General features: G+C 35.8%; 1 protein-coding gene across 1 annotated transcript in view; it reads right to left on the bottom strand.

Moving 5' to 3' along the window:
- Nucleotides 1-23,697, bottom strand: part of LOC107041664 (DNA-binding protein D-ETS-4) — a 24,982-nt gene extending 1,285 nt beyond the window's left edge. Inside the window, exons 1-4 of the mRNA XM_015262308.1 lie at nt 23,315-23,697; nt 19,151-19,785; nt 14,344-14,498; nt 1,569-1,770 (exon numbers count right to left, since the gene is read on the bottom strand). Of these exons, the coding sequence (XP_015117794.1) occupies nt 1,569-1,770; nt 14,344-14,498; nt 19,151-19,785; nt 23,315-23,697 (1,375 nt within the window). The remainder of the gene's footprint in view (nt 1-1,568; nt 1,771-14,343; nt 14,499-19,150; nt 19,786-23,314) is intronic.
- Nucleotides 23,698-25,154: the final 1,457 nt, after the last annotated feature.

The following is a 25,154-nucleotide window of genomic DNA, read 5'->3' as shown; positions in this document are numbered from 1 at the left end:
AGTACCCCCCCCCCCCCTCCCGCCCGAGCTACTCACACGATTGCAGCTTAATTTGGGAACACTCTGTGTACGCCTTAACGCGAGTTCTTTTGAATTTAATTTGATACTTTAATATAATAAAAATAAATAAATTTTGCTTATGGAGGTAGCTGCCGAATATAATATATGAGTTGATTTAAAGAGATTTAACTTCATTAGCAGTTACCCAGCTACACTTTTGAAACGAATGAATTAGCGGCGGTGGTTATTATTCTTTGACTGATTCATATTCCAACTTTTTCTAGAGTAGCGAGCCATTCAATATTTATTGATGCTAAAAATAGCAACAAAATTAGTATCTCTTCAAGTGAAGAGTCATAAACAACACAATTATCGCAGGTTTCACCTCAGCGTATAATTAAACCGTTCATCAATGGCATGAGAATATTCATACATGGAAAAAAAATTGACTTAAAGTGAGTATATTTTATACCAGAATCAAGTATATTATTCTTGATTCGAGTATAGAATATACTTGATCCTATCGTAAAAAGGAGAAAGAAAATCGATCTCGATATATCTCGAAAATCTCGAATCACTGTCAGCGTAAAACTGAAACCGAAGCGCCACTACGTGAGGAGATGAGAAGGCGCATGCGTAGCACGCGCGACCGATCTCGTTCAAATATATTTTATTATACTCGAATGGGTGATGGGTGTCTCAATTCGAGGATGATTATTTCGTGTCAGCCCGGGTTGTACCAAGCGCTCTGAAGTATAATATAAGGGTCAGCCACTAAGTGTGCGAATATAGGGGTCAAAAAGTGGAGGTTAAAAAATGAGGGTCGAAATATTAGTCAAAAACTGAGAGCCTGAGTGTAATGGTGAGGGAACGAGGGTCAGAATGTTAGGGTTAAAAAAAGAGGGTCAGAATATTAGGATAAAAAAATTAGAGTCAGAATAAAAAAGTAAAAAAAGTGGGTATCCACTTTTTGACCCTTAAAACTGTTTGACCCTAATATTCTGACACTTGTATTATACTTAAGAGGGCTTTCTACACCCCGGCCTGATACAAAAAAATAATATTCGAATTGAAATACCCATCCCCCAATTCAATTCAGGTATATTTTTTTCCGTGTATGAACATTTATTCAATAATTCTAGAAGCAAAGTTTAAGGATGTATTACACTTTTTTCGCCAAAATTCACGTTTTTTAAATTTTTTTGGTAAATTCTTGATCGGATTGACGTGAAAAAATCTCGCGTTTTTGCGTTTTATCATTACTTAATGACTCACGAAATTTCATGATCGTGCAATCATGTTCCTTAGTTTTTTCTAAAACTTTTCGGAAATTCACAAAACTTTAGAAAAAATGTAAAAAAATAATTGCACTACCGTGAAACCTCGTGAGTCAGTCAATACTAATAAAACGCAAAAACGGTGTGATATTTCGCGTCAATGCGATCAATATTTTGCCAGAAAAATGAAAAAAACGTGAATTTTGACCGAAAAGGTGTAGTACATGCTTAACATTCCCATTCCATTTGTAGTAAATATTGAAGGGAAGTCCAAAGGAATGGGGCTATTACCATCACTGTAATCCATATTACAAGACGAAGCGGTAACACTGGCAGGTCCGGCGCTCGTCATCGAGGACGATGGACTGGGATTCCCATTACTAGCTGGCTGCACAACGCCAGCTGGACTCCAGGATGCAGCAAGTGTATTTCTCGGTGACTCTTCAACCGCAGCTTTCCAAATCTCCAATTGTGCGTACAGCATACTTCCACACTGCGACAATGTAAAAGAGAAATAAAACGTGAAAAATCAATTATCTGAAGTGGAAAAAAAGGAAACGGAGTAGCATTTCTATCTTTCTATTCATAGAAAGCCGTTTAGAACTCAAATAACGACGGAATCATCATCACTATTCCATCAAGCGAAGAAATAAGAGAACTGTTTTACGGCAAATGATGATATCGACTTCAGAGATATTAAAAAAGAGTTTTTTTTCATCGAAAAATGAAATCTTCACTAGTGCAAACTACACTGAGACAGACATCGGTAAAATCATCAATTTTAAATTGAGTAAAATTTTGGATTTGTTAACTGGTTAATATTACCCAACAATTTTTAAATTATTAAATTGATCATGAATTAAATATTCGAATTCCGAATCAATTTATCAATCAATAATTGAGCTCGGAGGATTGACGATTATTTGACTAATCAAAAAATGCTGTTATGAAATTTAGAATCATTTACTCAATAGACAATTGACAATTCCACATCATCAATTACTTAATTTATAATCAATTGAATATTTTAATACGAATTCCTCTTTTTGGGTCGGGAAGTTAATTATCAATTATTTTATTATTTTTCAAATTTTAATGAAGATGAGTAAACCTTAATTATTGTAAGGTGCCACTTCTCATAATATTACAAAAATAATGATTGATGCCGATCCCTGAAATTTTTCGGCAGAACAAATTTTTTCTCTCAGTGTAATGTAGAGCACAAACAACATCGAGGGAAAAACACAATTCTTTCAATTCCAAATTTGCTACGTGACAACTTTTTTCTCTTCATAATTTTCTGAGATATTCCAAAGAACAATGTTTGGTAAAAAAGAATTTCTAGTATCAATTCCAAAATTAATCAACCAAAGATGATTTTCCTATTACGTTTCCCGCGGAATTTCCCCTACCTTTCGATGACATCAGCGGAATAATTATCACCTCTATTCCAGCCTCTAGTTGCAGAAACAATTGGTAAAACTCGTAAATTAAAAAAAAAACAATCAAAAAAAAACAAACAAAAAAAATCCATGAATCTAACCAATGCCTATCACATCTGATCCTACCATACCTCGAAACCTGATTAGAATCTCGCTAATAATATTCCTTTCCCCTTTCAATGCCTAAACAAATATAATCCACAAAATGAGTAATTGTAGAAGCTTTCGTTTTTGTCCTCAACTAAATTGATTCTACACAAGATCTCTTCAGAGAATATAATTTTTTGGCAGAACTCATTTTTTATCTCAGTGTAATATAGACCACAAATAACATCGAGAGAAAAATATAATTCTTTCAATTCCAAATTTGCTACGTGACAACTTTTTTCTCTCCATAATTTTCTGAGATATTCCAAAGACCAATGTTTCATTAAAAACAAAACAAAAAAGAATGGCTGGTATCGACTCCAAAGTTAATCAATCAAAGATGATTTTCCTATTACGTTTCCCGGCGGAATTTCCCCTAGCTATCGATGACATCACCGCAATAATTATCACTTGCACTCAGGCCTCTAGTTCACTTAAAAATTTTCGGTTGAATTTTCCGTGCCAAATGTAGTAACGGAAAAGAATGTCTCGATCGTGGGGAATTACGTGTACAGTTTAGTTATAGTCTAGACGTTGGGGAACTACGCAAGGGTAGCTACATTGTAAAGGTATTTCAGACGTTAAGGAAAATATTTTATTAAGGTAGGATTAAGTCTAGACGTAGAGTTTTATAGTTTTATTATGGTAACGCCGTAGCAACCCTCATCAATGACGCACGACCCCTAGCTGACCCACGCTGCCACGATTGGGGAAAACTTCCAAATACGGAAATGACGAGTGAGGCCCAGAAAGTGCGTAGTAGTGGGGGAAGGACGCTAGGAGGGAAGAAGGAGTACATTTAAGGGATGAGGGTACAACGGAGAGAGCATTTCATTGTCGGGAACGATTAGACGCATATTGAAGTCGAAGAAGTAGACGAAGTCCTCATCGGAGGCATTAGACGATTTAGCCGTTTTTCTTGAAGTGTTTGTAAAATAATAACTGTAAATAAAATATTTCGATTAAAGTATTTAGAATTATCCAGCTGTTTGATCTTTTAAAAATATACCCACACAAATTCCGGAAATTTTGATTGTGTTCAATTTCCACTAAAATTTTGAGAAATTTGGTCTTTGAAAAATCAAATATTCCATTGATTTTCCGCTCAAGTGATCTGGAAATCAATAAAATACTTGATTTTTCAGTTCACTTATTTTGTGAAAATGCAGAAAAATCCGAAAAATTCAGAGAAAAATGGAAAATTCATGTCATTTTGTATCTGAATATTCCTATTCCACTGAAAATTCACTCAAATTGTGAAATTTCCATCTCACTCCCACTGAAAATTCATGAATTTCCGTGAATTCTACTCGAAACTCGAAATTTCATAATCATTTTTCCCTAAATCCGATTCAATGTCACTCTCATGAGATTAATTAATATACCTTCCATGGAATGTTAAAATAGTGTAGAAACAATTGATAAAACTCATAAATTCAAAACCCCGAAAAAATCCCTGAATCTAATCACCACCAATGGCTATCACATCTGACCCTACAATCCCTCGAAACCCGATAATAATCTCGCTAATAATATTCCTTTCCCCTTTCAATGCCTAAACAAATATAATTCACAATATGAGTAATTTGGTCTCCCTCGTTTCATTCTCATCGTGCAAGTATGAAGGTAAGCACACCAAAGAGAAAGCGGCCAACGCAACAGGCACGATGGCAATGGCTGACCTACTTGTGATACCGATTCGAATGGTTAGCGCTTGTACTGTTGTGTTCTGTGGCAGTTGGCCATAGCCAATCGGACACAGACGGTAAAACACCTCATATAAGAGGAGAAAAAAACAAAATCTCTGCACGATGACTCGTCATTGGTAAACACTTGAAATTGTTGTACATACGTGTTTAACAAACGTAGGTGATCATGAGGGAGATGAAAACGCACCTCAGCTGCAGTTATGTACAATTTTATGTAGCATGACGCCATTGCCCCACGTGATTCAGTACTTCTGTATGCAGGGGGATTGTAATACCGTGTTCATCTGCGTTACGAAATGCCATTTAGTCATTGGGAATGAGGGAATAAGGGAAAAAATAACGTGAATATGCCGGGGCAAAATGTATCGATCGTGATCGCGCAACTGGATCGAGTGCGCATGCGCAATAGATCTCTTCTTCGCTGTCCTGACGATGTTTCTGTTGGCTTTTATTTTTTTTTTCGCGTTGGCTGAATGCAGCGGGATTTGAAATTAGCTGCGATGTGTTTGTTACATGGGGAATGAAGTGGAGTTTCAAAATCAAATGATGAATGGCGACTGGATTGAAAATAGATGGCGAGGGTATTTATAGAGTTTGCGGACATTTTCAGACTCATGAGCGGGATTTAGATTTTATTTTGCGATAATATTGGCGTTGGCAGATGGGAGAGTATGAAGCTGGGTAAATACGAGGGAATAATATTGAGTTTTTGCATTGAAATAAGGTGGGAATTCTAAATGTGGCGATTTGGATAATTTTGGGATTATAAATTGCAGCTGATTTTCATCTTTTATTCGAACTTTCATTTCTGTTTTTGATGAAGGGTAAGTCAACAAAATGGGTTGAGTCCAAATTTGGGAGGTTTTTTGAAATGATGGATGATGTTGAAATTTTAGATTACAGATTGATGTTTTAGAAGTCAATTAGGAAACGCGTTCAGCATCGGTGGAAGTTTCGTTCTTTCTGGATTCAATGAACTTTATTTAAATGAAATGAATGATTTATTTAAATAACTCGTAAGGTAAATGATCCTACGTTCGTGTAGCTAAGATGAAACACACACTGTTAGAAATTTTATCGAAATTTTATGGGAATTATTATAGTAAATCTCATGAGATATTGAATCGAATTTCGGGAAAATATGGTGATGAAATTTCAAGTTTTAAGTAGAATTCGCGAAAATCTATGAGTTTTCAGTGGGAGTGAGATGGAAATTTCCCAACTTGATGGAATTTTCAGTGGAACATGAATGTTCAGAAACAAAATGACATTCATTCGCAATTTTTCCCTGAATTTTCGTGATTTTTAAAAATCAAGTATTTTATTGATTTCCAGACCATTTGATCAGAACATCAACGGAATATTTGCTTTTTAAATGACAAGATTTCCTGAAATTTCAGTGGAACTTGGACACGATAAAAATTTTCAGAATTTGGAATGGAAAATTTTTAACAGTGCATCATTAACTCAATATTTCTATTGAAATGAGTGTAAAGATGCGATGTTTTAAATTCGATATCAGAAAGTAAAAACTTCAAAATTACAATTCACTTACATTAATCGTGATAATTACTATTCTTTAATAAATAATCATCTATAAACGCGGAAAGTCTCATGTCCCTACGCTCGCTCATTTGTCCCCATGCAGGTTTAACACGTGTCCCTATCCTCATCTCGAAATTTGAATGATATGGAAAGGTTATATCGAAACTAATTACATCGTGAGTATTCTATTTGCGATAAAAAAACATTAAAAAATATTTCGAGACACAAAATTGTATTTCAATTGGACAGTCCAACCTATTAAATGATTTTTTAATCCGTTTAGTCCGTTACCAGTTGATAGTTGGTTGCAAAACGATCATAGGATCCAGTGCTATTTCCATTCTACCTATTCTTTTAATTACCGACGGTTCTGAAAAATATTAAGATGTTACTATAATTTATACATTTTTATTGTTTTTTAACCATCCGAAGGCTCAGTCAAGCGATTTTTAATCCCACTTTACTATTATAACGAAGATATCAACATTTTAAAATTGTGAGTTTCTTAAGGGGTCTCCGCAGTTGCGACGAGCGCGCGGTTGAGTGGAGTGTGAAATAGTCAAGTTAGTGAGGTTAGTTTCGAGAGAGACGGGACATCAAACATGGCGTATGTTGGATAATGACAGACATCGCCATAGTATTTTTATCATTAATTTATTGAACAAATCAACGATAAAACCCAATGGGACTTCGTGCCCATATTGTTTAGGGCCTAATATAGAACAATTTAGCTTCCTTTCCTGGCTAGCACATTGTCAACAGTGTGAGGGATATGGGACAAAGGAGCGTCCATAAAGGTTGTGTATAAGGCGCAATTTGAATAATTAATTAAACAAGAACGAAATCATAAAAGTAGTTAGACTTGCTTTTCCAAAACCTTTTTAACATTTTTGATTACTATATGATATATTTAATTCGCAAGCACATTGTCATATTTTACCCAAAAGCAGTACTCCGGAGACCCCTTAACTTGCGGCTTAAGAATTCACTCTGTCGTACACTGACAAAAAGGATTAGTTATTGTTAACGAATGGATTTGGTTGAAGACGAGGGTCTACTCGGTCTCACCAAATGTTGATTCATTAATAGTTAACAAATGCACATTTGAGGGGCCTTGTTTGACTCGATTTTCACCTTTCAGGTGAACCAGTCGTTAACTATTAACGAATATTCATTTGGCCATATTCAACTCCGTCATTCGTTAATAGTTAACGAATCTCGTTTGGAATGAATGAATCAGTCTATCAGTGTAGCGTCAGTTGATGTGGATGGGGTTTTTCTCTCTTATTCTTCAATAAATCACGGTTCATTGGTGTCTATAACTTTCCTTATTAACTCAAATAATAACTTCAATCATATTCCACTCTAGATAGACGCTTGGGACTGTGCAAATGATTAAAATATGATAGCTCACGACATCTGAACGGGCATAGTATTAGACGATAGAGACAGGGCATAGGTACATTTACATTAAGGAACTTCTGCAATAAATATATGGGAGTAGAACGAAATTAACTGCATAGCTGAAATTTTGAGAAATTATTCTGTAATTGTTTACAAATATCCTCCCAAAGTCTCAAAACACTGAATCACGTAGATTGTTGAGGAGAAAATATGAAAAATGTGTCATCAACGCAGTCTTATGGCACCCCTATTTCAAAAATCATAAAAAAAAATTGACAACGGAATAAAAATCCAAACGCTTCACGAATAGAACCTTATATATTTCAGGAACATATCCCCACAATTTCGTTAGCCATCACCACAGAGATTATTTGTAATAATTGAAAATGTATGGCATAGTTTGGGATTTTAGTTACGTTAGAGGAAACTGATGGCTGAACATGGCGAACTTCAGGGCGGTTAGAGTGCACGCGACGGAGGTCATCGTGTGAACTCCACCAAAGCATATACTATAGATCCTATAGTACACTATAGGATTTTATCGGAACACAAGAATACCAACTGCGTCGAGCAAAAATGCGTGGTTGTCAAATCTCTCATGAAAATTTTTATTTGTTAAAAAATTCGGATAAATAATATTTAGGAATAAGAATTATTTGGAATTGATTAATCATGTATAATAAGGGCAAAGAAACCCAAACGACGAAATTTCAATACACCCGTGAACTTTTCGTCATTTCGTTATTTTTTTTTCAAAGGGTACACTCATTTACTAAAGTTCTGAAACAAAATACATAGGATGCAAGTTCGGATTGTGTCAGAACTTTAGTAAATGATTGTACCGCGGAGTGTCGGAAGCTTTGATATTTTCCCCCACTCCATAGTCCCAAAATTCACTATAGAAGTTCCTTAAGAGAGCATTTGTTCATGATTAAACTTGATGTTTATTTGCGTCTTTATTAACATCAAGAACACAAATGGTAGATCCAAATGAAGACTCTTAGAAATGAAATAATTGGTTAGACGCCGAAGAGCGAAAATTTATTGAAATACCGTAATCCTTTATGTGGATTATGACATTTCTGATTTAAAACCTTAAGAGTGATGTAACAATTATTACCAGAGGCTCACGTACTATTGAACCTGAATATGTATTAATGAACTATAAATTAAATTGAATTGAAGTTGAAATATTGAATTGAATTAAAGCCTTTGCAACAAAAACAGAGTTTAAATAAACAGAAGAATTGTAAATAGATGGTGATTTGAATGCGTCATTCCTGTGGGTGTAGAGCAACGAACCGATGTTTTTATGTAGATATTTGAACACAGACTGAAAAAAAATTGTGACGGAACTGAATAATGTTTTTTCAATTTGGGAGATTCTGATAATTTGCGAATGATAATGACGAATTCAGTTCTGATTCGATTTTTCATTTCAGTTCCTCGTTTTTCTCTTTGACAAATTGCGGAGAATGATTATGCAGATTTTTTTTTGCGAATATGTGGAACGAATACGCAACTCTAATTGGAATACAAAGAATGATGATGAATGTAAGTAATTTTAGATTCCTGCCAGGTAGAATTGTATCTGTGATTTATTTCACTTTCCAACTCGTTGAAGGTTAGTGGATACGAGGAAATAATATTGAGGTTTCGATTGGAATAAATTGCAGGCTCTAAATCTGAGAGATTGGGTTAATTAAAGACTCATGAAACTCATTCAAATAGTTAATTTTATTGGCAGTTTTCCTATTTATTTCCATCGAGCAAAAGAAAATAATCGAGACGTTATGATTCATACGATTTTTGGAATGAATGATGAGTTCCGATTGAAATACGAAGAATTATCATAATAATGTACTATTTGATGTCTTTAGAACTAGAGAGATCTATTATATGCATTATTCATTTCGCCGGCGATTTTCACAGAAATGAATGGATACGAAAAAGTAATGTCCAAGTCTTGATGGCGATAAATTGGTTTTGATGGATATGGGTTTCCCCAATTTTTGGGCATCATAAATCTTCAGGAAATTCTGACTCCTACAGATTGTATTTCTTCATCACGTGCGTCAATGGAAACTGTTGCGATAAATTTCCTCACGTGAATAGCACGAGCAGATAGTGAAGTTCGAATGAGAAGTTCCGGTTACACCATATATGTGGAGGGCATTCATCAAATTATGAATAGAAACTTTTGGGAAAAAAGTGATGGTGAAATTTACTTTGACTTTACACTGAGTACGAGAGTACTCACTATAACATGGTATTGGACTATTAAAAAAAAAAAAAATTCATAGGCCTTCCACGCTGCTCAGAGTTGTCTGTCGAAATTTGCGCTACACTAAGAGAAAAAACGACAAAATATCGCATAAATCATTTCTTGGGTAAAAAACATCGCATACATATTCAATCAATTTGTGGTAGGTTTTAGACAAAAAATCGGTTCTCTTCGGGCTAAGGAGGAAGTTACTGAATGAAGAGGTGAGGTCCTTTTTTCGAAATGAGATCATATTCCTTAAAAGACGAGAATAGTTTGACAGAAGGAAAAGATGATATTCCATCCCTTCGAACTCAAAGCGATTGTGCGTAAGCAACGGTTATATTTTTGTAATATCTGCAAATTTTCCTCTGCACCATCGAATTATAGTCAAAAAGTCCGCAACAATTTTTCATAGGTTGCGGTACCTATGGCCGTAGAAGTAATTACTACAATGGAATGTAGTCATTGCAACTATTTTATAGTTCTCCTCACGATAGATTTGTCGTGGTTACTTTTGAACTTTGGTTAGTTTAACTGCATTTTGATTTGCAAAAATTACCCTTGTGAAGTTACTATATGTTATGTGCCGCGTACAAAAAAAATCGTACCGTTCACCAAAATGCCTCAACTATTTTCTTATTTAAAATCGAATAACTTCAGATTTTTCTCTCAGTACATAAACTCTCTAGTCATTCAATATGAAAGTCTCTGATTCATGATTTACCAAATCGAAGCTTTTAATATTTTTAGTCATTTTCTCATTTTTTGACACGAAAGAACCGATTTCTTGTGGCAAGAAATTCTCACTTTATCATGAAATGTTTATGTTAAAGTCATGAACATTTCACCGAAATCTGACATTGTCTGACACATTACCCGGAATTCTTATCCTAAGAAATTTATCCTCAAGAGATGAGATATTTGTCGCAAGAAATTAGTTTTGTGATATTATGACGATATTTCTGTCAGTGTACGTATACTTCTTGTAACATTCTCTCAAGTGGCAGCTCCACTGAAATTTCAAGGTCACTGAATTTCGTAGTCGTATAGTCAAAGGGGCGTTAGCGCCATCATTTCGAAGTTTTTTTTCTTCAAAGCCACAGGGACGTATGATTTTTTTAAATAATAAAATAGAATTTATTGACTTTTTCTAACGTTTTTCACCGGTTGATTTTGATAATGAGAACAAAAGGGATGGATCTCCAGGATATACGCCCCTTTATTTTTAATCTCTCGGTTGATATTCTAGTCGACTTGGAGCATGAATAACGGCAGAGGGGCGTAAATCCAAAGTGTACGATCTTGTTTTTTCTGCATGTTGTAATTTATTTTACGATTACACTAAGAATAAAGAATATTCTCTCATTTCCTTGATCATTTCTAAAATTAATTAAAAGTAAAGAGAGTATGGCCGAATAGACCAGGAGATATCGTCATCCATTAGATAAGGCGCACGTGAAGATGGAATTACGTTGACTCGAGCCATTCCGCGATTGGTCCAGTGCTCGATCGACTCTTGTGACGTGATTAGCGATTTCAAAGCGTTGGGAATTTTCAATTTTTGGCAATCAATTATTAGTTAACGAACAATATTTTTGAAACTTGGTAATGAAAAGTTAATCATTCAAGGCCGAAACGTGAGATTGAAAAATTAAAAAAAAATTCATGCAGGTTCCCTATTACTCCATGAAAATGAGTAAAAATCAGAAAAATTCAGGTGAATGTATTCTTGAATTGTTGTGTAATTGAAAATGCAACGTAATTCCTTTGAATTTTCAGGGAATTCCTTTATGACATTGTTAGAATTCCAGGATTTTTTCAAGGAATTCCCTGGAAATTCCCAGGAATCTAGAATTCGAGGAGACATATCTCTGAATTTTCTTGATTTTTAATTCATTTTCCCGGAATAATGAATATGAAATTTACAGTTCCCATGGATTTTTCCACAAAAGTATGAATTTTTACAAAATTCCTTGAATTTCCAGTGGTCATGATATTTGTTAGAGATTTCCAAGACGTTTACCGGAAATTTCAGTGGAGAATTTTTAACAGGGCACTAAATTTAGAAAATTTTGCGTAAGCCGTTTACTCTACAGGAGCTCCAATTTTCCAGTTTTCATCCAGAACATTCTCCAAACACATGGCAACAACAATAAAACCAAAATTGTCTGCGTGATTGTTTTTTCTCATAACGATTGAATCCCACATCACATCCAACTAGAAGATCTGATAAGAATAATCCATTTTCATATTTTTTTGACGTGAAATTGAATCAGTGGATGTACTTTACTTTCGATCTTGATAAAAGGGAACATAATCTATCCAAGAAATGACATTGTACTTTCATGAAAAAAACCGCGCTAACAATGTGGTCCCAACTTTCATCGAACGTTTTTCTCCCTTCGAAAAAAAAAAGATTGAACCAATTTCGTTTCCAATGAATAATTCAGCTGAATATTGACTTTCAATTCGGACTGCTGATGAAAATGAGTCATCATTCTAATGTTTTTTCAGCCTAGAATATCTCTAATACTTCACTTTCAATGTTAAAATTCTCTTCGATTATGTCCGCGTCCCACTCGCCATCTCTTTTGAATGTATCACGCCATATATTTTACGCAGTAAAGGGTACCACCGCAACTCAAGTGCGCACAAGGATTTCCGAGAAATTCACTTTCACCGGACTTTCCTGAACCCCCACCACCCAAGAATCTTTTTTACAGTCTGCTGTATCGCAATCAAGTGGTCACTGATGCTTGAATCTTGTGACTTTGGGTTTTAAAACCCGGTAATTCCATGAAATTGAATAAGTGATGACGCGGGCTGGGCACCGTTAGGATCGCAATTGAGTGCAATGAAAGTATTCATTGCACTGAGGCATTTGCGTTGAACCGGCCGAGGGAATTGGTTTTTGCGTAATGATGGGGATTATGGGTGAAATTTTCCGGATGTGGTCGGTGGATTTTCATTCCCGAAAAAATAATGATTTTATTATTCGATGCATGGAGAGAAAAGTTGAATAAAAATGATCTAGACAATCGCGGCAAATTTTACTATACGAAGGGTCATGGTGGAGCGAAATTGTAATTCAATAAAAAATACGTTTGAGGGGGATATTTTACAATTCGTTCGGCAATAAAAAAAACATCTATGGACCTCAAAATTATTGTTCCCTGTGTATCGAAACTCAGGAAAATTTACGACTAATATGAGATGATTGTTCATTTTTTATTAATTTAGCAGGAATTGGACGATTTTTCTTGGTTTTAGGATTAATAGCTCGGTTTAATGCAATATTTATATAATTTTCAATTGGATTTATTATTTGAAGTTGATTTGATTTTGTTATTATTTTTTAGTTGTTTTAAACAGGGAAGAGTGGAGCAAAATGAAACAGTCAAAAAAACGACTGTATGACGCAATTCAAGCAAAAAAAAACTTTTTTTGCTTGAATTGCGTCAAGCCGTCGTTTTTTCGACCGTTTCATCTTGTCCCATGTTTCATTTTGCCCCGCTGTTTGATTATGCCCCACTCTTCCCTATAATTTGAGGCATTATTTGATGAATAGAACGAGGATAGTTGTCACTTTAAGTTTTCATATTCAGTGAAAATTAGCACGATAAATTGATTTAGTAACAATAATTGTCTGGAATAAAATCGCGTGGGATAAATGTTTGATATTAACCCTAGACTGGTCACCATGCGAGGGAATTGCCGCAACACGTCGTTTTATTCACCTTGCCATCGACTGGTTGACCGGAAAAATTTGAGAAAAATTGAATTCGTCAATTGAAGTATCTGGAAAATTCTAGTATTTTTTTTTCAATATTGTATCGTTAATTCTGGGAGAAAAAAAATAATTTCCAACAGGTGAACAATTTTTGCCCGTGTTAAATGCAATTGCCTGTTGCGCGACGTTGCTGGGAACTCGCTAAACGCGCCCGAGAAGTGTAGAGTGGATTCGGCAACGCTGGAGCCTAAATAACACGGCGGCACTCTCCCGCGAAGGTGACTAACGTCGCATTTTCCCGTTAGGTGACCAGACTAGGATTAATTTGAGTTGAATTGAAGTTGATTCACTTGAGTATCTACCGAGACCGAGCAATTGAGTTAAATTTTGGATAGATTGAATGTTTTGATGTGTCCACACTGACGGCTGAAGCGTCCTTGTCATTTCCATGAACCGAAAGATACACTGTACAGTTTTTCTCTTGAGTTGAAGGCGGTAAATACTTAAATGTAATATTTTGTGTTGATATTTGGTAACTTTAGAACAACAGATCCATGCTATTTGTTGGAAATTACCAATTTGGAAAATTTCGTGAATACTTTCAAGAGAATTAAAAGCAGGTGCACCTTGAGAAAAAAATTTCAAAAACACAATTTTCCGCCTGCTTTCTCCTTTGAGATTTTCCGCCTGAGAAAAATTCAATATTCGTCTCGCTTTTTGGGCCCCGATATAGGATAAAAAAGACCTAGAAATGGATTTCACTCAACGATAACTTGACTCGTTTGGAAATTTTTCTCCAACTTTTTTCATCGTGCGGAATTACCTGAGGCGCTCGCTGGCAGAATTCCTCTTCAGTGAGGGAGGCGAGAGTCGCGCCATCGATGTTGAAGCTGTCCAGGGGGACCGACGGCAACTGGAGCTGTCTCCTCGCCCATTGGACCCATGCTGCTACGTCTGCTGCACTCCAACGACGGGGTTCTGCAAAGATCAAACATCAGGAATGATTTTATTCATTTCCATTTCATTGGTTTATTTGAGATTCAGCATTCCCAGTGAGACCGACAGAAGCAATACGAAGATCAGAATAATTTCATAAATCATGCAGTCAATTTATATGAGTAATTTATCAACTCTTAAAATCATTATACAACCGATATATTAAAAAGCACAGAACATCAATTAAGAAAATGACATTTCTTCGATGAAAGAGTTCTTGAAAATCTCGTAATGAATTTCTTCTCTTTTCATTAAGGATAGCTAAACCTCTACCAATTCTGCCTAAAATATCGTTTTTCGAAATAGTCTTTCCTTATGAATGAATGATTCAATGATAATTTTATTACGATCTCGGAAAAATAATTTCGTTCTTCAAAAAATTCAAATTTTCAATTTTATTTCAAAACTTGCCCCAAACTAAGGGAAGGTAGCACATAAAGTAGAAAGTTTGTCATCAACTTCGAATCCCAATATCTCTGTTTACAAAGAATGACAAATATATTAAATTGAAGTGGATTACACGCGTTCCAGTTGACCTCACTCACCCCTAGACTTCCTAATTTTTTTTATAATTTTAAAACATTTCTTCACAGTTCGAAATGAAGAATGAAATTTCAGCTTTTAATGGTTGAAGGGTGCAATAATTATAAGATTTCTGGATATTCTACTGTAGATGTGAGAAAGGGTTTTTCAACGAAAAAAAAAAACTGTCAGACTACGTGGGTACCCTTGAAAATTTTATGGTAACTATATGACTATGATACACTGACAGAAAAAATTAATTTTAGAATATTAAGAGAATTTTATTTGAACCAACCATCATTTGGTTGCTAATTGTCAAATAAACATGATTTCACAGTGAAGATCAGTTATCTCTTCTTGAGATACATTTGATTGGGAGAAATCCAACTTCTCTAGAATTGGAGTTCCTTTTATTTGTCGCAATAATGAGAGTATTTGATTTCTTTCTAGCCAAAAGTTTGCTCACTCCAGAAATTCATTGGATTACTCAAAAATCAAAATTATTCTCATGACTAAATACGTTGTTATCTAAATCAACGCGATCATACGGTGCTCCAAGTAAATTATAATTGAAGTATTTCGTATGTCGATCACGATGAAAATTGTTACGCGGAGAAAGCTTTGAGATTGTAGTAAGATGTCGTTGAACTGAAAGAAGTTTATATTTCCTGATTAAAAAAAATCGCATTAGTTTACAATAACATAATCACAGATTACGCCAATTCTACACAAACTTGGATATCACAAATTTCGTTTAATGTGATGTACGGAAAGGTCAATTTAAACATCGTATTCATTCGAGAAAACAACATTTATGTCATTAGGCCCGATAAACCGCGATTCTAACCCCGCTTTGCTCGGTTAGATCGCGGTTTTCGGGCCCAACGACATAAAATACAATATGTCATACGGCGATAAAAGCATTATCTGGAGAATGTGATTATAATCCTCGCCTTCGGCTCGGATTATAAAGCGACATTCGCCAGATAATATTTTTATCGCCTGATGACATAATCTACTATCAATTCATTTCTCAATCTAATCATCTCGTAGGTACGAATTTTTGATCAATTCATGAAAGTAGAAAATTTCGTGACTGGAGATTATATTAGGTTAAAAAAAATAGAACTTTTCCATTTTTTTGGTGAATACATGTGATTTGACACCAAGGACTGTTTCAATTCAAGTAAATATATCTCAAGAATTCATAATTGATATTCACTGTACGATCTTATTTATTTGAAGTTTGTTCAAGTATATAATACTTGTTCCAAGAAAGAACCATCTCAATAAAAATAATTTTTTCTATCAGTGTACGGATTATCCATCGTAATAGCAACATCACCTACAAAATCTTCTTAAATGATCATAATGATCAGTTCATCAAATTCCTCCCGCAACAAAACGTCAGTGATTTGTCAGAAATGATTATTCATGATGATTATTTCTCTTACTAGTATCTGTGACAGTACAAAAGTGAAGAAGACATTAACCGGTGTTTTCCAAGGAACATGTCCCTGACTTTCCCCTGGCACAATACAAATAATCATTTTATCAGATTCAGTCATCAGTTCAGTGCTGCTGTCAGCTTCAAAATGTACCAAAGTCATCAACTCGATTCATCGTTGAAACATTCGGCCACCGGAAATGTTCTCATACCGGAGGGCCACTCAACGACCTTGGTAAAAGTCAACACGTCCATCAGTGGATTTCGTAATCTACGTGCCAACGCGCTGTGCCGTTTTCTCGTAACTTATTCCGTGCGTGACGTCATTTGCGAGACATAGAGCCAATAGTGTGAGAGAGAACCGGTCGCGATTGACGGTACAGTGCCTCCGGCAAGGCGACACTGTGCCGGCGAATGAAAATGGATAAAATAGATAGATAATATCGAATAAAAATATGCGGTGAGAGTTAACAAAAATAGTCTAATCATTTACTTATTGAGAGGGAGGGAAATTTCCAGTTTTAATGTGCAAAATTCCTTCAATGAAAGAAATAATTATGATGATTTGTTTTCGGATTTTTATATTTCACCTTTGGTTTTTATCCTTGTGATTTTCCAAAATATGGAAATTGAATTTTTGTAACACCTGCCTCAAAAGTGCATTTTTCGAAACGGTTTAGTGTGCGTAACACGATTGTTTTCCGCACGACGTGCGTAAAGTTCACGAGCGTGCGTTAAGGGGTTAGATCACCGGGAGGTGAAACGGGGGGAGTCTTATTGTTCTCGAGCCCTGATTCAATCGCTGAGCACGAAATTTTCCAATTTTCAATTAACTATTTAAGTGTGCATTCGAACATTCTTTGAATATTCATTTTATTGATGAGATTGATTGATTATTTTCTCATCACCTACGGGTGTCAAATAATTTTTGTTGGATGTTATTCTCATTATTGAAATAATATTAAAATGCGTCTTGAGTTGGTAAACCTGTCGAGTGTTTTCTCTCTCTCAGTTCCATGGTCCAACCCATACTTTTCCCATGATGCTCACTGACATTCGAATCACGCGCCTGCGCGTAAAGGCGTAATTGCCCCGAAACTCATAATTTCCCAAATCATTTGTTCAAATAACTTTCTTATGAAATCTAAAAAACATCCGTTCTCAAGAAAGATTTGATTTATCGCCCACTAGTTTTTCCTCAATAATTCATTATTTTTTTTGGGTGCCATAGAAATTTCCGTAATTGAGAGTGGGGTAACCTCGGAGGTTATAGCTGGAGAGGGTACAAAAAAATCCAAATTTCATTATTTTGAAACTGAGATCTGAAGAAAATGTGCAAGAATTCTCAATGAGGCAGCATAGTTAGAAATTTCTCCCATGAATTTTCCAATTTTTTTTTTCATTACTTTGACTTTTCAATCGAAACACCTTAAGTGAATTCTGGTGCGCAAAACTACGCTTTACGCACGCTCTTGAACTGTACGCACTCGTGCACAAAAACCACAACCTCTTCTACAGTTCTGAACAGTGAACTCAGCAGTTACCACAAAAAATAAGATGTATTACACGTACGTGTGAAAAAATGGAATTTTACACCCTAATGACACAATATACTATTTCATTGAAATTGACAAGATTATCATTTGTGTTCGGTTATTTCCCTCAGAAATAACCCTGTAAGGGGTTTCCTCCCAGTTACTTATCTTTTTCCTCACTTAGAGGTAAATTACCAGTATTCTACTATGGACCACAGAAAAGCCCAATTTTTAGTGAACGACCCAACCCTGCTCACAATGAAATTCCAATTTTAATTCCACGTGGAACCCGGTTCAATTTCAAAGATCATTAACCCTAGACTGGTCACCATGCGAGGGAATTGCCGCAACACGTCGTTTTATTCACCTTGCCATTGACTGGTTGACCGGAAAAATTTGAGAAAAACTGAATTCGTCAATTGAAGTATCTGGAAAATTTTAGTATTTTTTTTCCAATATTGTATCCTTAATTCTGGGAGAGAAAAAAATTATTTCCAACAGGCGAACAATTTTTTCCCGTGTTAAATGAAATTGCCTGTTCCGCGACGTTGCTGGGAACTCGCTAAACGCGCCCGGGAAGTGTAGAGTGGATTCGGCAACGCTGGAGCCTAAATAACACGGCGGCACTCTTCCGCGAAGATGACTAAAGTCGCATTTCCCGTCAGGTGACCAGACTAGGGTTAAAAACTGCAAGGAATCATCAGGAAGGTCGATTAGATTCGAAATCGTAGTTTTTTCTCAATTCAATGACTTGTATTGTTTCAAAGGAAAAATGTTGAGAACCTGGACTCAACTAAGCGGCTGATGAAAAGATCAATGAATTGGGATATTTTAGTTGCAAATAAAGATTAAAATCTGTTTTGTTTTTCGTTGAATATAGGAAAAAATCGATTTTTTTACACGAGTGCCATTATTCGTAAATGTCATCATTCATTTATGAAAACGAAATGTGAAAGAACTAGTGCATATGTCGCGAAATTTCATTTGGATGTTCCTGATTAGGTATGAATTTTTCCAATTTTTCTCCTACAATTTAGTTTGAAAATTCCAAAACTCAAAATATCCTAATCCACATAGTGTGGTCCGGACGAAACAAAACGAAAAGGTACACAAAATATATTCAAACTCACCAGGATGAATTCCAAGTGCAACACAAGTATTATCGAAGTCCTTCTGCAGCTGTTGAATAGCTAGACTCAACACAGGTTCAATCTGTTCACGTGCGAGATCTCCAACGCACTCACTGCTGTCCATATCCTCAACGAACCCAGTGCCAACCCCACCAAGTTCCACAGGTCTCAGATTATATTTCCTCTGGAAGCTGGTGTCCCTGAGGACCTCCCTCAGCAGCTGATGATCGTTCTTCTGATTGTCCTTGAAGATCTCTTCCTCTCGACAGAGAGGATCGGCGATCCTCTGACCGGAGGCGAGGGTCTCCTCGTCCTGAATCTCAATTTTCGGAATGAGTGGAGTGTTTTTTTGGGTTTCTTGGAGTGCAGAGTCTTTGCGGGCGTCCTTGAAGAGGAGGGTGCGAAGCGGGGAGGTTTCCAGCTCCACTGGAGCTGGGGAGGATGATTGGGAGGAACTGATAGAGCGGGGCTCCTCTTTGAAGAGGATTTCCTTGAGCAGAGGGTTGGATTCCTCTCGTTTTGGGAAAAAATCTGTGTCCAGAGTGTTGTAAATGTCTTCTTCAGTACGAGGGGGTGTGCAGGGAACTGTGCAGTCGGTTGAGTCCTCTTTGTATCCAAGACTTTCGGCCAAAAGTCTGGAACAAAAATAAAATCACAAAATGGTGACTGTTTTGGTTCACTATCTTTATTCCCTTGGAAACATTACGGGAAAAACGTAAAGAATAACTCGACAGAGTATAAAATAAGAGGAAATAATCATCATTTTATGTCAATAAAAAAGGGGGAAATTAATCATTTACAATTTTTTTTCTTGACAAATCAATGAATTCACAATGATAAAATACTTGGAAACATTTTCATTCTTATCAGCTTCTGCAGTGTTAGAAAAATTCTGTTGAAACAATAAAAAAAAGTTTAAAATTTTTTTAAAATAACAATTTTGCATAAAATTTCTGTAGCTGTTGTCGTGGAGAAAAGACTTGATTTATGAAATAAAATGTCAATTTTCAGGCGCAAGTTTTCAATTTCCAATAGTCTGAGCACTGTTGTCTTGATTTCTCAATCTATTGAAAATTCAAATTACCATTAAAACATCAATGATTGCTCAATGTTTAATTGCATTGAATTAAAGAAAAATAAGTAAAACTGTCACTCAATATGAAAAACTCAATTTTGTGAAATTTCCATGATGGAATAGGAATTTAATACAGGGGATTGTATCGAGGGGCTACGCACTCCCAAAATCACGGGAAATCACAGAAATCACTGAAATCAAGTGATTTCAGCCCTCCGAAATCATTTTCGAGTTTATCTCCGAAATCACGTGAAATCGTGTGAGATCAATGTAATCACCGAAATAAGGAACGCAGTAGCGTAGTCCGAACTGTGCAAGTAATTCGTGATTTTAAAATTGACACGCCTGCCAACAACGATAATAAAACGCGATAATCACTGCCGTACTGGTTTTTCTGGGAATCCCATATTTACTTACTCCCAGACAAATGTCGTATGTGCTTATTATCGTATGGATCCAGGAAGTCCATTCGTTATAGTGTCAGATACTTTAGGCTGCGAATCAATAGTTCGCAAATCCTCAATATGTTGGTTGTTTAATAAAGATCATTCAAAAGTGAGTAGTGATAAACTTCAGCGAGTTATGGACGAAGAAATAACGAGAAGTACTAGTCACTGACGTAAGAACCTTTTGCAAAGCGAGAAAAAGTATTTTGTGAAAGAATTAACGGAAATCGGTATCGGTGATTGGTGTTTATTTCAGCAAGAAAAATATCCTTTATGTCGCGCCGTGCAATAATATGCTTCGCGCAGCCTGCTCAAAACTCGACTTCTGCACGACTTGACATAAAATATTATAGAGCACTCGGTAATAAATTCCGTTTTCAACGAATGTGTAGTTTACAGGCCGAGCCGAAGGCGAGGTCTGTACACACATTCGTTGAAAACAAAATTTGTGCCCTTGTACTCTTATGTACTATTTTGTTTATTAGGTTATGTCCTGAATTTCGCTTATTCAGAGGGAAAAACTCTGCGAAGCAGGGAGTTTTCGAACGAATATGCTCGTGTCAATGGTAATAGCAAAAATATAGGTGTTCTTCGCTATTGATATATTTTTGATAAAAGTCTGGGAGCCAATTCTCGAATTGAAATCGTACGTTCGACTTTGACAAGTCGCATGCGACCCGTAAGCCGTACCATGTGTCACATGCCTATCGAAATCGAACGCACGATTTCAACTCGAGAATAGACTCCCTGAATAGTTTAAAGACGGAGCTAATGAGTACTCACGGCTACATTAATTTAAGCCAGTATCGAAGAACAATTTCTCCTCTGATCACTGAGATTGAAGTTTTGAGCCTCCTTGAGAGAATTTTTGATGAAGTTGAAAAATATTTCTAAATAAATGAGTTAATGTTATAACAATCTATGTGTGAAATCATTAATGTAATTTTTGTTTTCTAGTATAAAATTCTGAAATTGATTGTTATTTGTGAATTATTGGTGAAGACTGGGGTAAAATGGACCGCTTATCATCGTCATTAGCTCAAGATTGGCGGAATGGAATCAAACGAATTCATTATTATTTGCCAGTTTTGATTTTCATAATTTGACACGACCCGTTTTGCCGCACCGCTATTATTTATTAACTTTTTTCATTGTGTTTTCAATGACTTCATTTTTTCAGAAGTCACTGATTTCGAATTAATGAAATCATTCGAAATCATGAAATCACCTCCCGTCACGCTCGAAATCATCGAAATCATTTTTTCCGAAATCACTGAAATCACCGCTAAAATTACCCGAAATCGACTTCATTTCGAAATCCTGGTGTTTATCGATTATGGACTGAGTAGCCCCACAAACTGTATTTAGGGAAATGTAGTCACATGCTCCGAATGCGCTTCCCCTATTCCCCCATGAGTGCTACTATAACGAGAGTCAGCGTTTTATCTGACGCTGTTGGATCATCTAGCTAAATCTCAGAGAAACGATTCACTGAGATTATGAGATCAAAAACTGCAGGCGGTTGTACCTTTGATATAGCTGTAATTGTACGTGGATGCGTCCATGGTCTTTCCTTCTTTCTCGAATTTCCTAGAAACTCCTTGCATTCCCTCAAATTTTCTGGAAACTTCTTGAATTCTCTCGAATTTTCTAGAAACTCCTTGAATTTCCTCGAATGTTCGGGAAACTCCTTAAATTTTTTCGAAATTTCTAGAAACTCCCTAAATTTTTTCGAAATTTCAAGAAACTTCCCGAAATGCCTAGAATTTTCTAGGATTCCGATAGATGGGACTGCACATAAGGACCGCTTCCCGAAATGACCCCCCATATTGAAACTATAGACGTATCCACGTCAAAAAACGAATTGATGGAGAGAGTGCCGGAGAACGAAATATAAACATAAACAATGATTTCATAGGGAAAACGAACTGAGGGTTCTTTGTATTTATGTGTCGCTATTCTATTGGTCTTTGCGACTGGTTTTTAGTCTGCTGGAGCAGTTCCTCGTGTGTTCCTATTTACTAAAGATGAAAGAAACATGAAGTTGTTTTATATCGAAATATCTCGAAACTGCCTGACCGCTAATTCTTAATTCTGATTGGTCAATATGTGACACGAAGTTATTCACAAAAAAAACACGCGGCATTTTCAAATTTTTCAGTGACATAATTTCAAATTCTTCAGTGGTAAATTTTTTTTTCACGTCATATATATATATATATATATATATATATATATATATATATTTCACATGTATATATATCATCGGTGAAATTAATAAATTCTGTACTTTTGTGGAGACCGATTATTTAAAAAAATTGAAGATAATTAATTGAAAATGAAAAATTCTTTATATATTCTTTTACTCTACTTGGCTATTCACTTCAATCATTAGTCGAATTCTCTTTGATTCATTATCAATATTTATAAGGTATTCATGAGAAAATGAAATTCAATGAATTTCATTTCTTCATTTCAACAAATGAATAGATCAGCGCGCGCGAGAGCGCGCGCATAGATCTGGATTTAATAAAGAGCAGAAATTAGATTTGAATTCACTGCGTTTAACTTAATTTAATTTCCCATTTCCAATAGAGGTAGATTTTATTTCTCATAACAATGAACAGTTGATCATTTTTTTACCTTGATTCTTGAAGAATTGCGAGTAGATCCAGACTCTTCTCCCTCTTGACCGGTTGCTTCACTGGTTCCGGACTCGTTGGATACAATTGTGCACTCTGCGGGCTCTGGGGTACGTAGTACGGACTGGTAGGATATCCTGGTGACGCGTCACGTGAATAATTTGGGGACAATTGGCCAGTGAGACCGGGATAAGGGGGACTTGGGTAGGTTGTTGGTGATCCTGGTCGCGGTGAGTGTACTTCTTGTTTAATCTGAGTTGGTTTTAGGGTTGTCTGAGTGATGGACGTGGTGTAGTCGTCGGGCAGAAGGGACAGATCAAATTGAAAGGTCGTGTAGTCGAATGTGGGCGAGAAGCCTGCGGCCGTTGGCACTGTTTGTGGCATCTGGAAACATGTAAGCAATAACGAAATGTCAAAACTCGTTAGGACAAGTACAAAAAATGAACAAATTGAAATATTCCATAATAACAAACCATGCATTGAAGATAAAAATTAATTAATGTAGAAATAAAGTATTGGTAACACGAATGCTACACTCAATTCCCTATTTTCCAGTGCCTGGATTCGAACCCAGATAAAACCTTCCTATCATCTAAATAAAACCTTGATGTATGCACAAATTTACGCGCTAAAACAACCCTCATACGCCTAAAATTTTAGAGAGTGTCAGGCTAAAATTCTCTCACAAGTCGATGATAATTTCACAGAGACAAGGAAAATTTTATTTTTTGAAAATATATTTTGTCAGTAATTTTTATTGACAAAGATCCTGAAAATTATCCGAAGCAGTTTTGATTTCCAGGAGTACACAGATTAAGGGTCACAAGGGTCAAAGTGACGTTCTAAATAAGGGTCACAAGGATCAGATTAAGGGTCACAAGGGTTCTAATGAGGGTTGTGGGGGTCAGAAACTGATGGTCACAAGGGTAACAAGGTCAATTAGGGTAACAAGGATCAGATTAAGGTTCTAAATAAGGGTCACAAGGATAAGATTAAGGGTCACAAAAATAAGATTAATGGTCGCAAGGGTTCTAATGAGGGTTATGGGAGCCAGAAACTAAGGGTCGGAATAAGGATCATGGAGGTCATGTGAGGGTCATATGGCGATCATATGGGGGTTGGCGAGCGGAGCGGGCAGGGGGCGTAGCCCCCTAGTAAAAATAATAATATTGATCACTTGAAACTCGGTTTATGGTAAGGATGAAATGTTTATGATAGGAAAGTTTTGAGGATTAGGTTCTAATTTTCTGTGTGAGAGAGATGGAGTGATTTTAGTAATTTGGGTAAATTGAGGTAAATATTGATTGGGAATTTTGTACGTTTAGTGTGAATGAGTATTTTAGGCAGCGGCATAGTGGAGACTCAGTCATCACATGACGATTGATTTTTGATTGTGAATTATCAGGTCTTCCATTTATTCAGAGCACTTGTCACAAAAATTCAGCGACGTTTCGATGTTAGAAATTTTTTGAAATTTCATGGAAGATATAGTAAATCTCATGAGAGTTACATTGAATCAGATTCAGAAAAAAATGGTTATGAGGTTTCCAGTTTTAAGTAAAATTCAAGGAAATTCATGAGTTTTCAGTGGGAGTGAAATGGAAATTTCACATGATTGAATTTTCAGTGGAACATGAATATTCAGAAACAAAATGATCCGAATTTTCAATTTTTCCCTGAATTTTCCTGATTTTTCTGAATTTTCACAGAATAATTGGACTGAAAAATCAAGTATTTTACTGATTTCAAGATCATATCCACAGAAAATCAATGGAATATTTGATTTTTTAATGACAAGATTTCCTGAACTTCCGGTGGAACTTGAACACGATAAAAATTTC

Source organism: Diachasma alloeum, unplaced genomic scaffold (genome assembly GCF_001412515.2).
Source record: "Diachasma alloeum isolate Michigan unplaced genomic scaffold, Dall2.0 Dall_scaffold_00371, whole genome shotgun sequence".
In the NCBI taxonomy this organism is placed as follows: Eukaryota; Metazoa; Arthropoda; class Insecta; order Hymenoptera; family Braconidae; genus Diachasma; species Diachasma alloeum.
The sequence above is the reverse complement of the archived record's forward strand: the minus strand, read 5'-3'. Positions and strand labels throughout refer to the sequence as shown.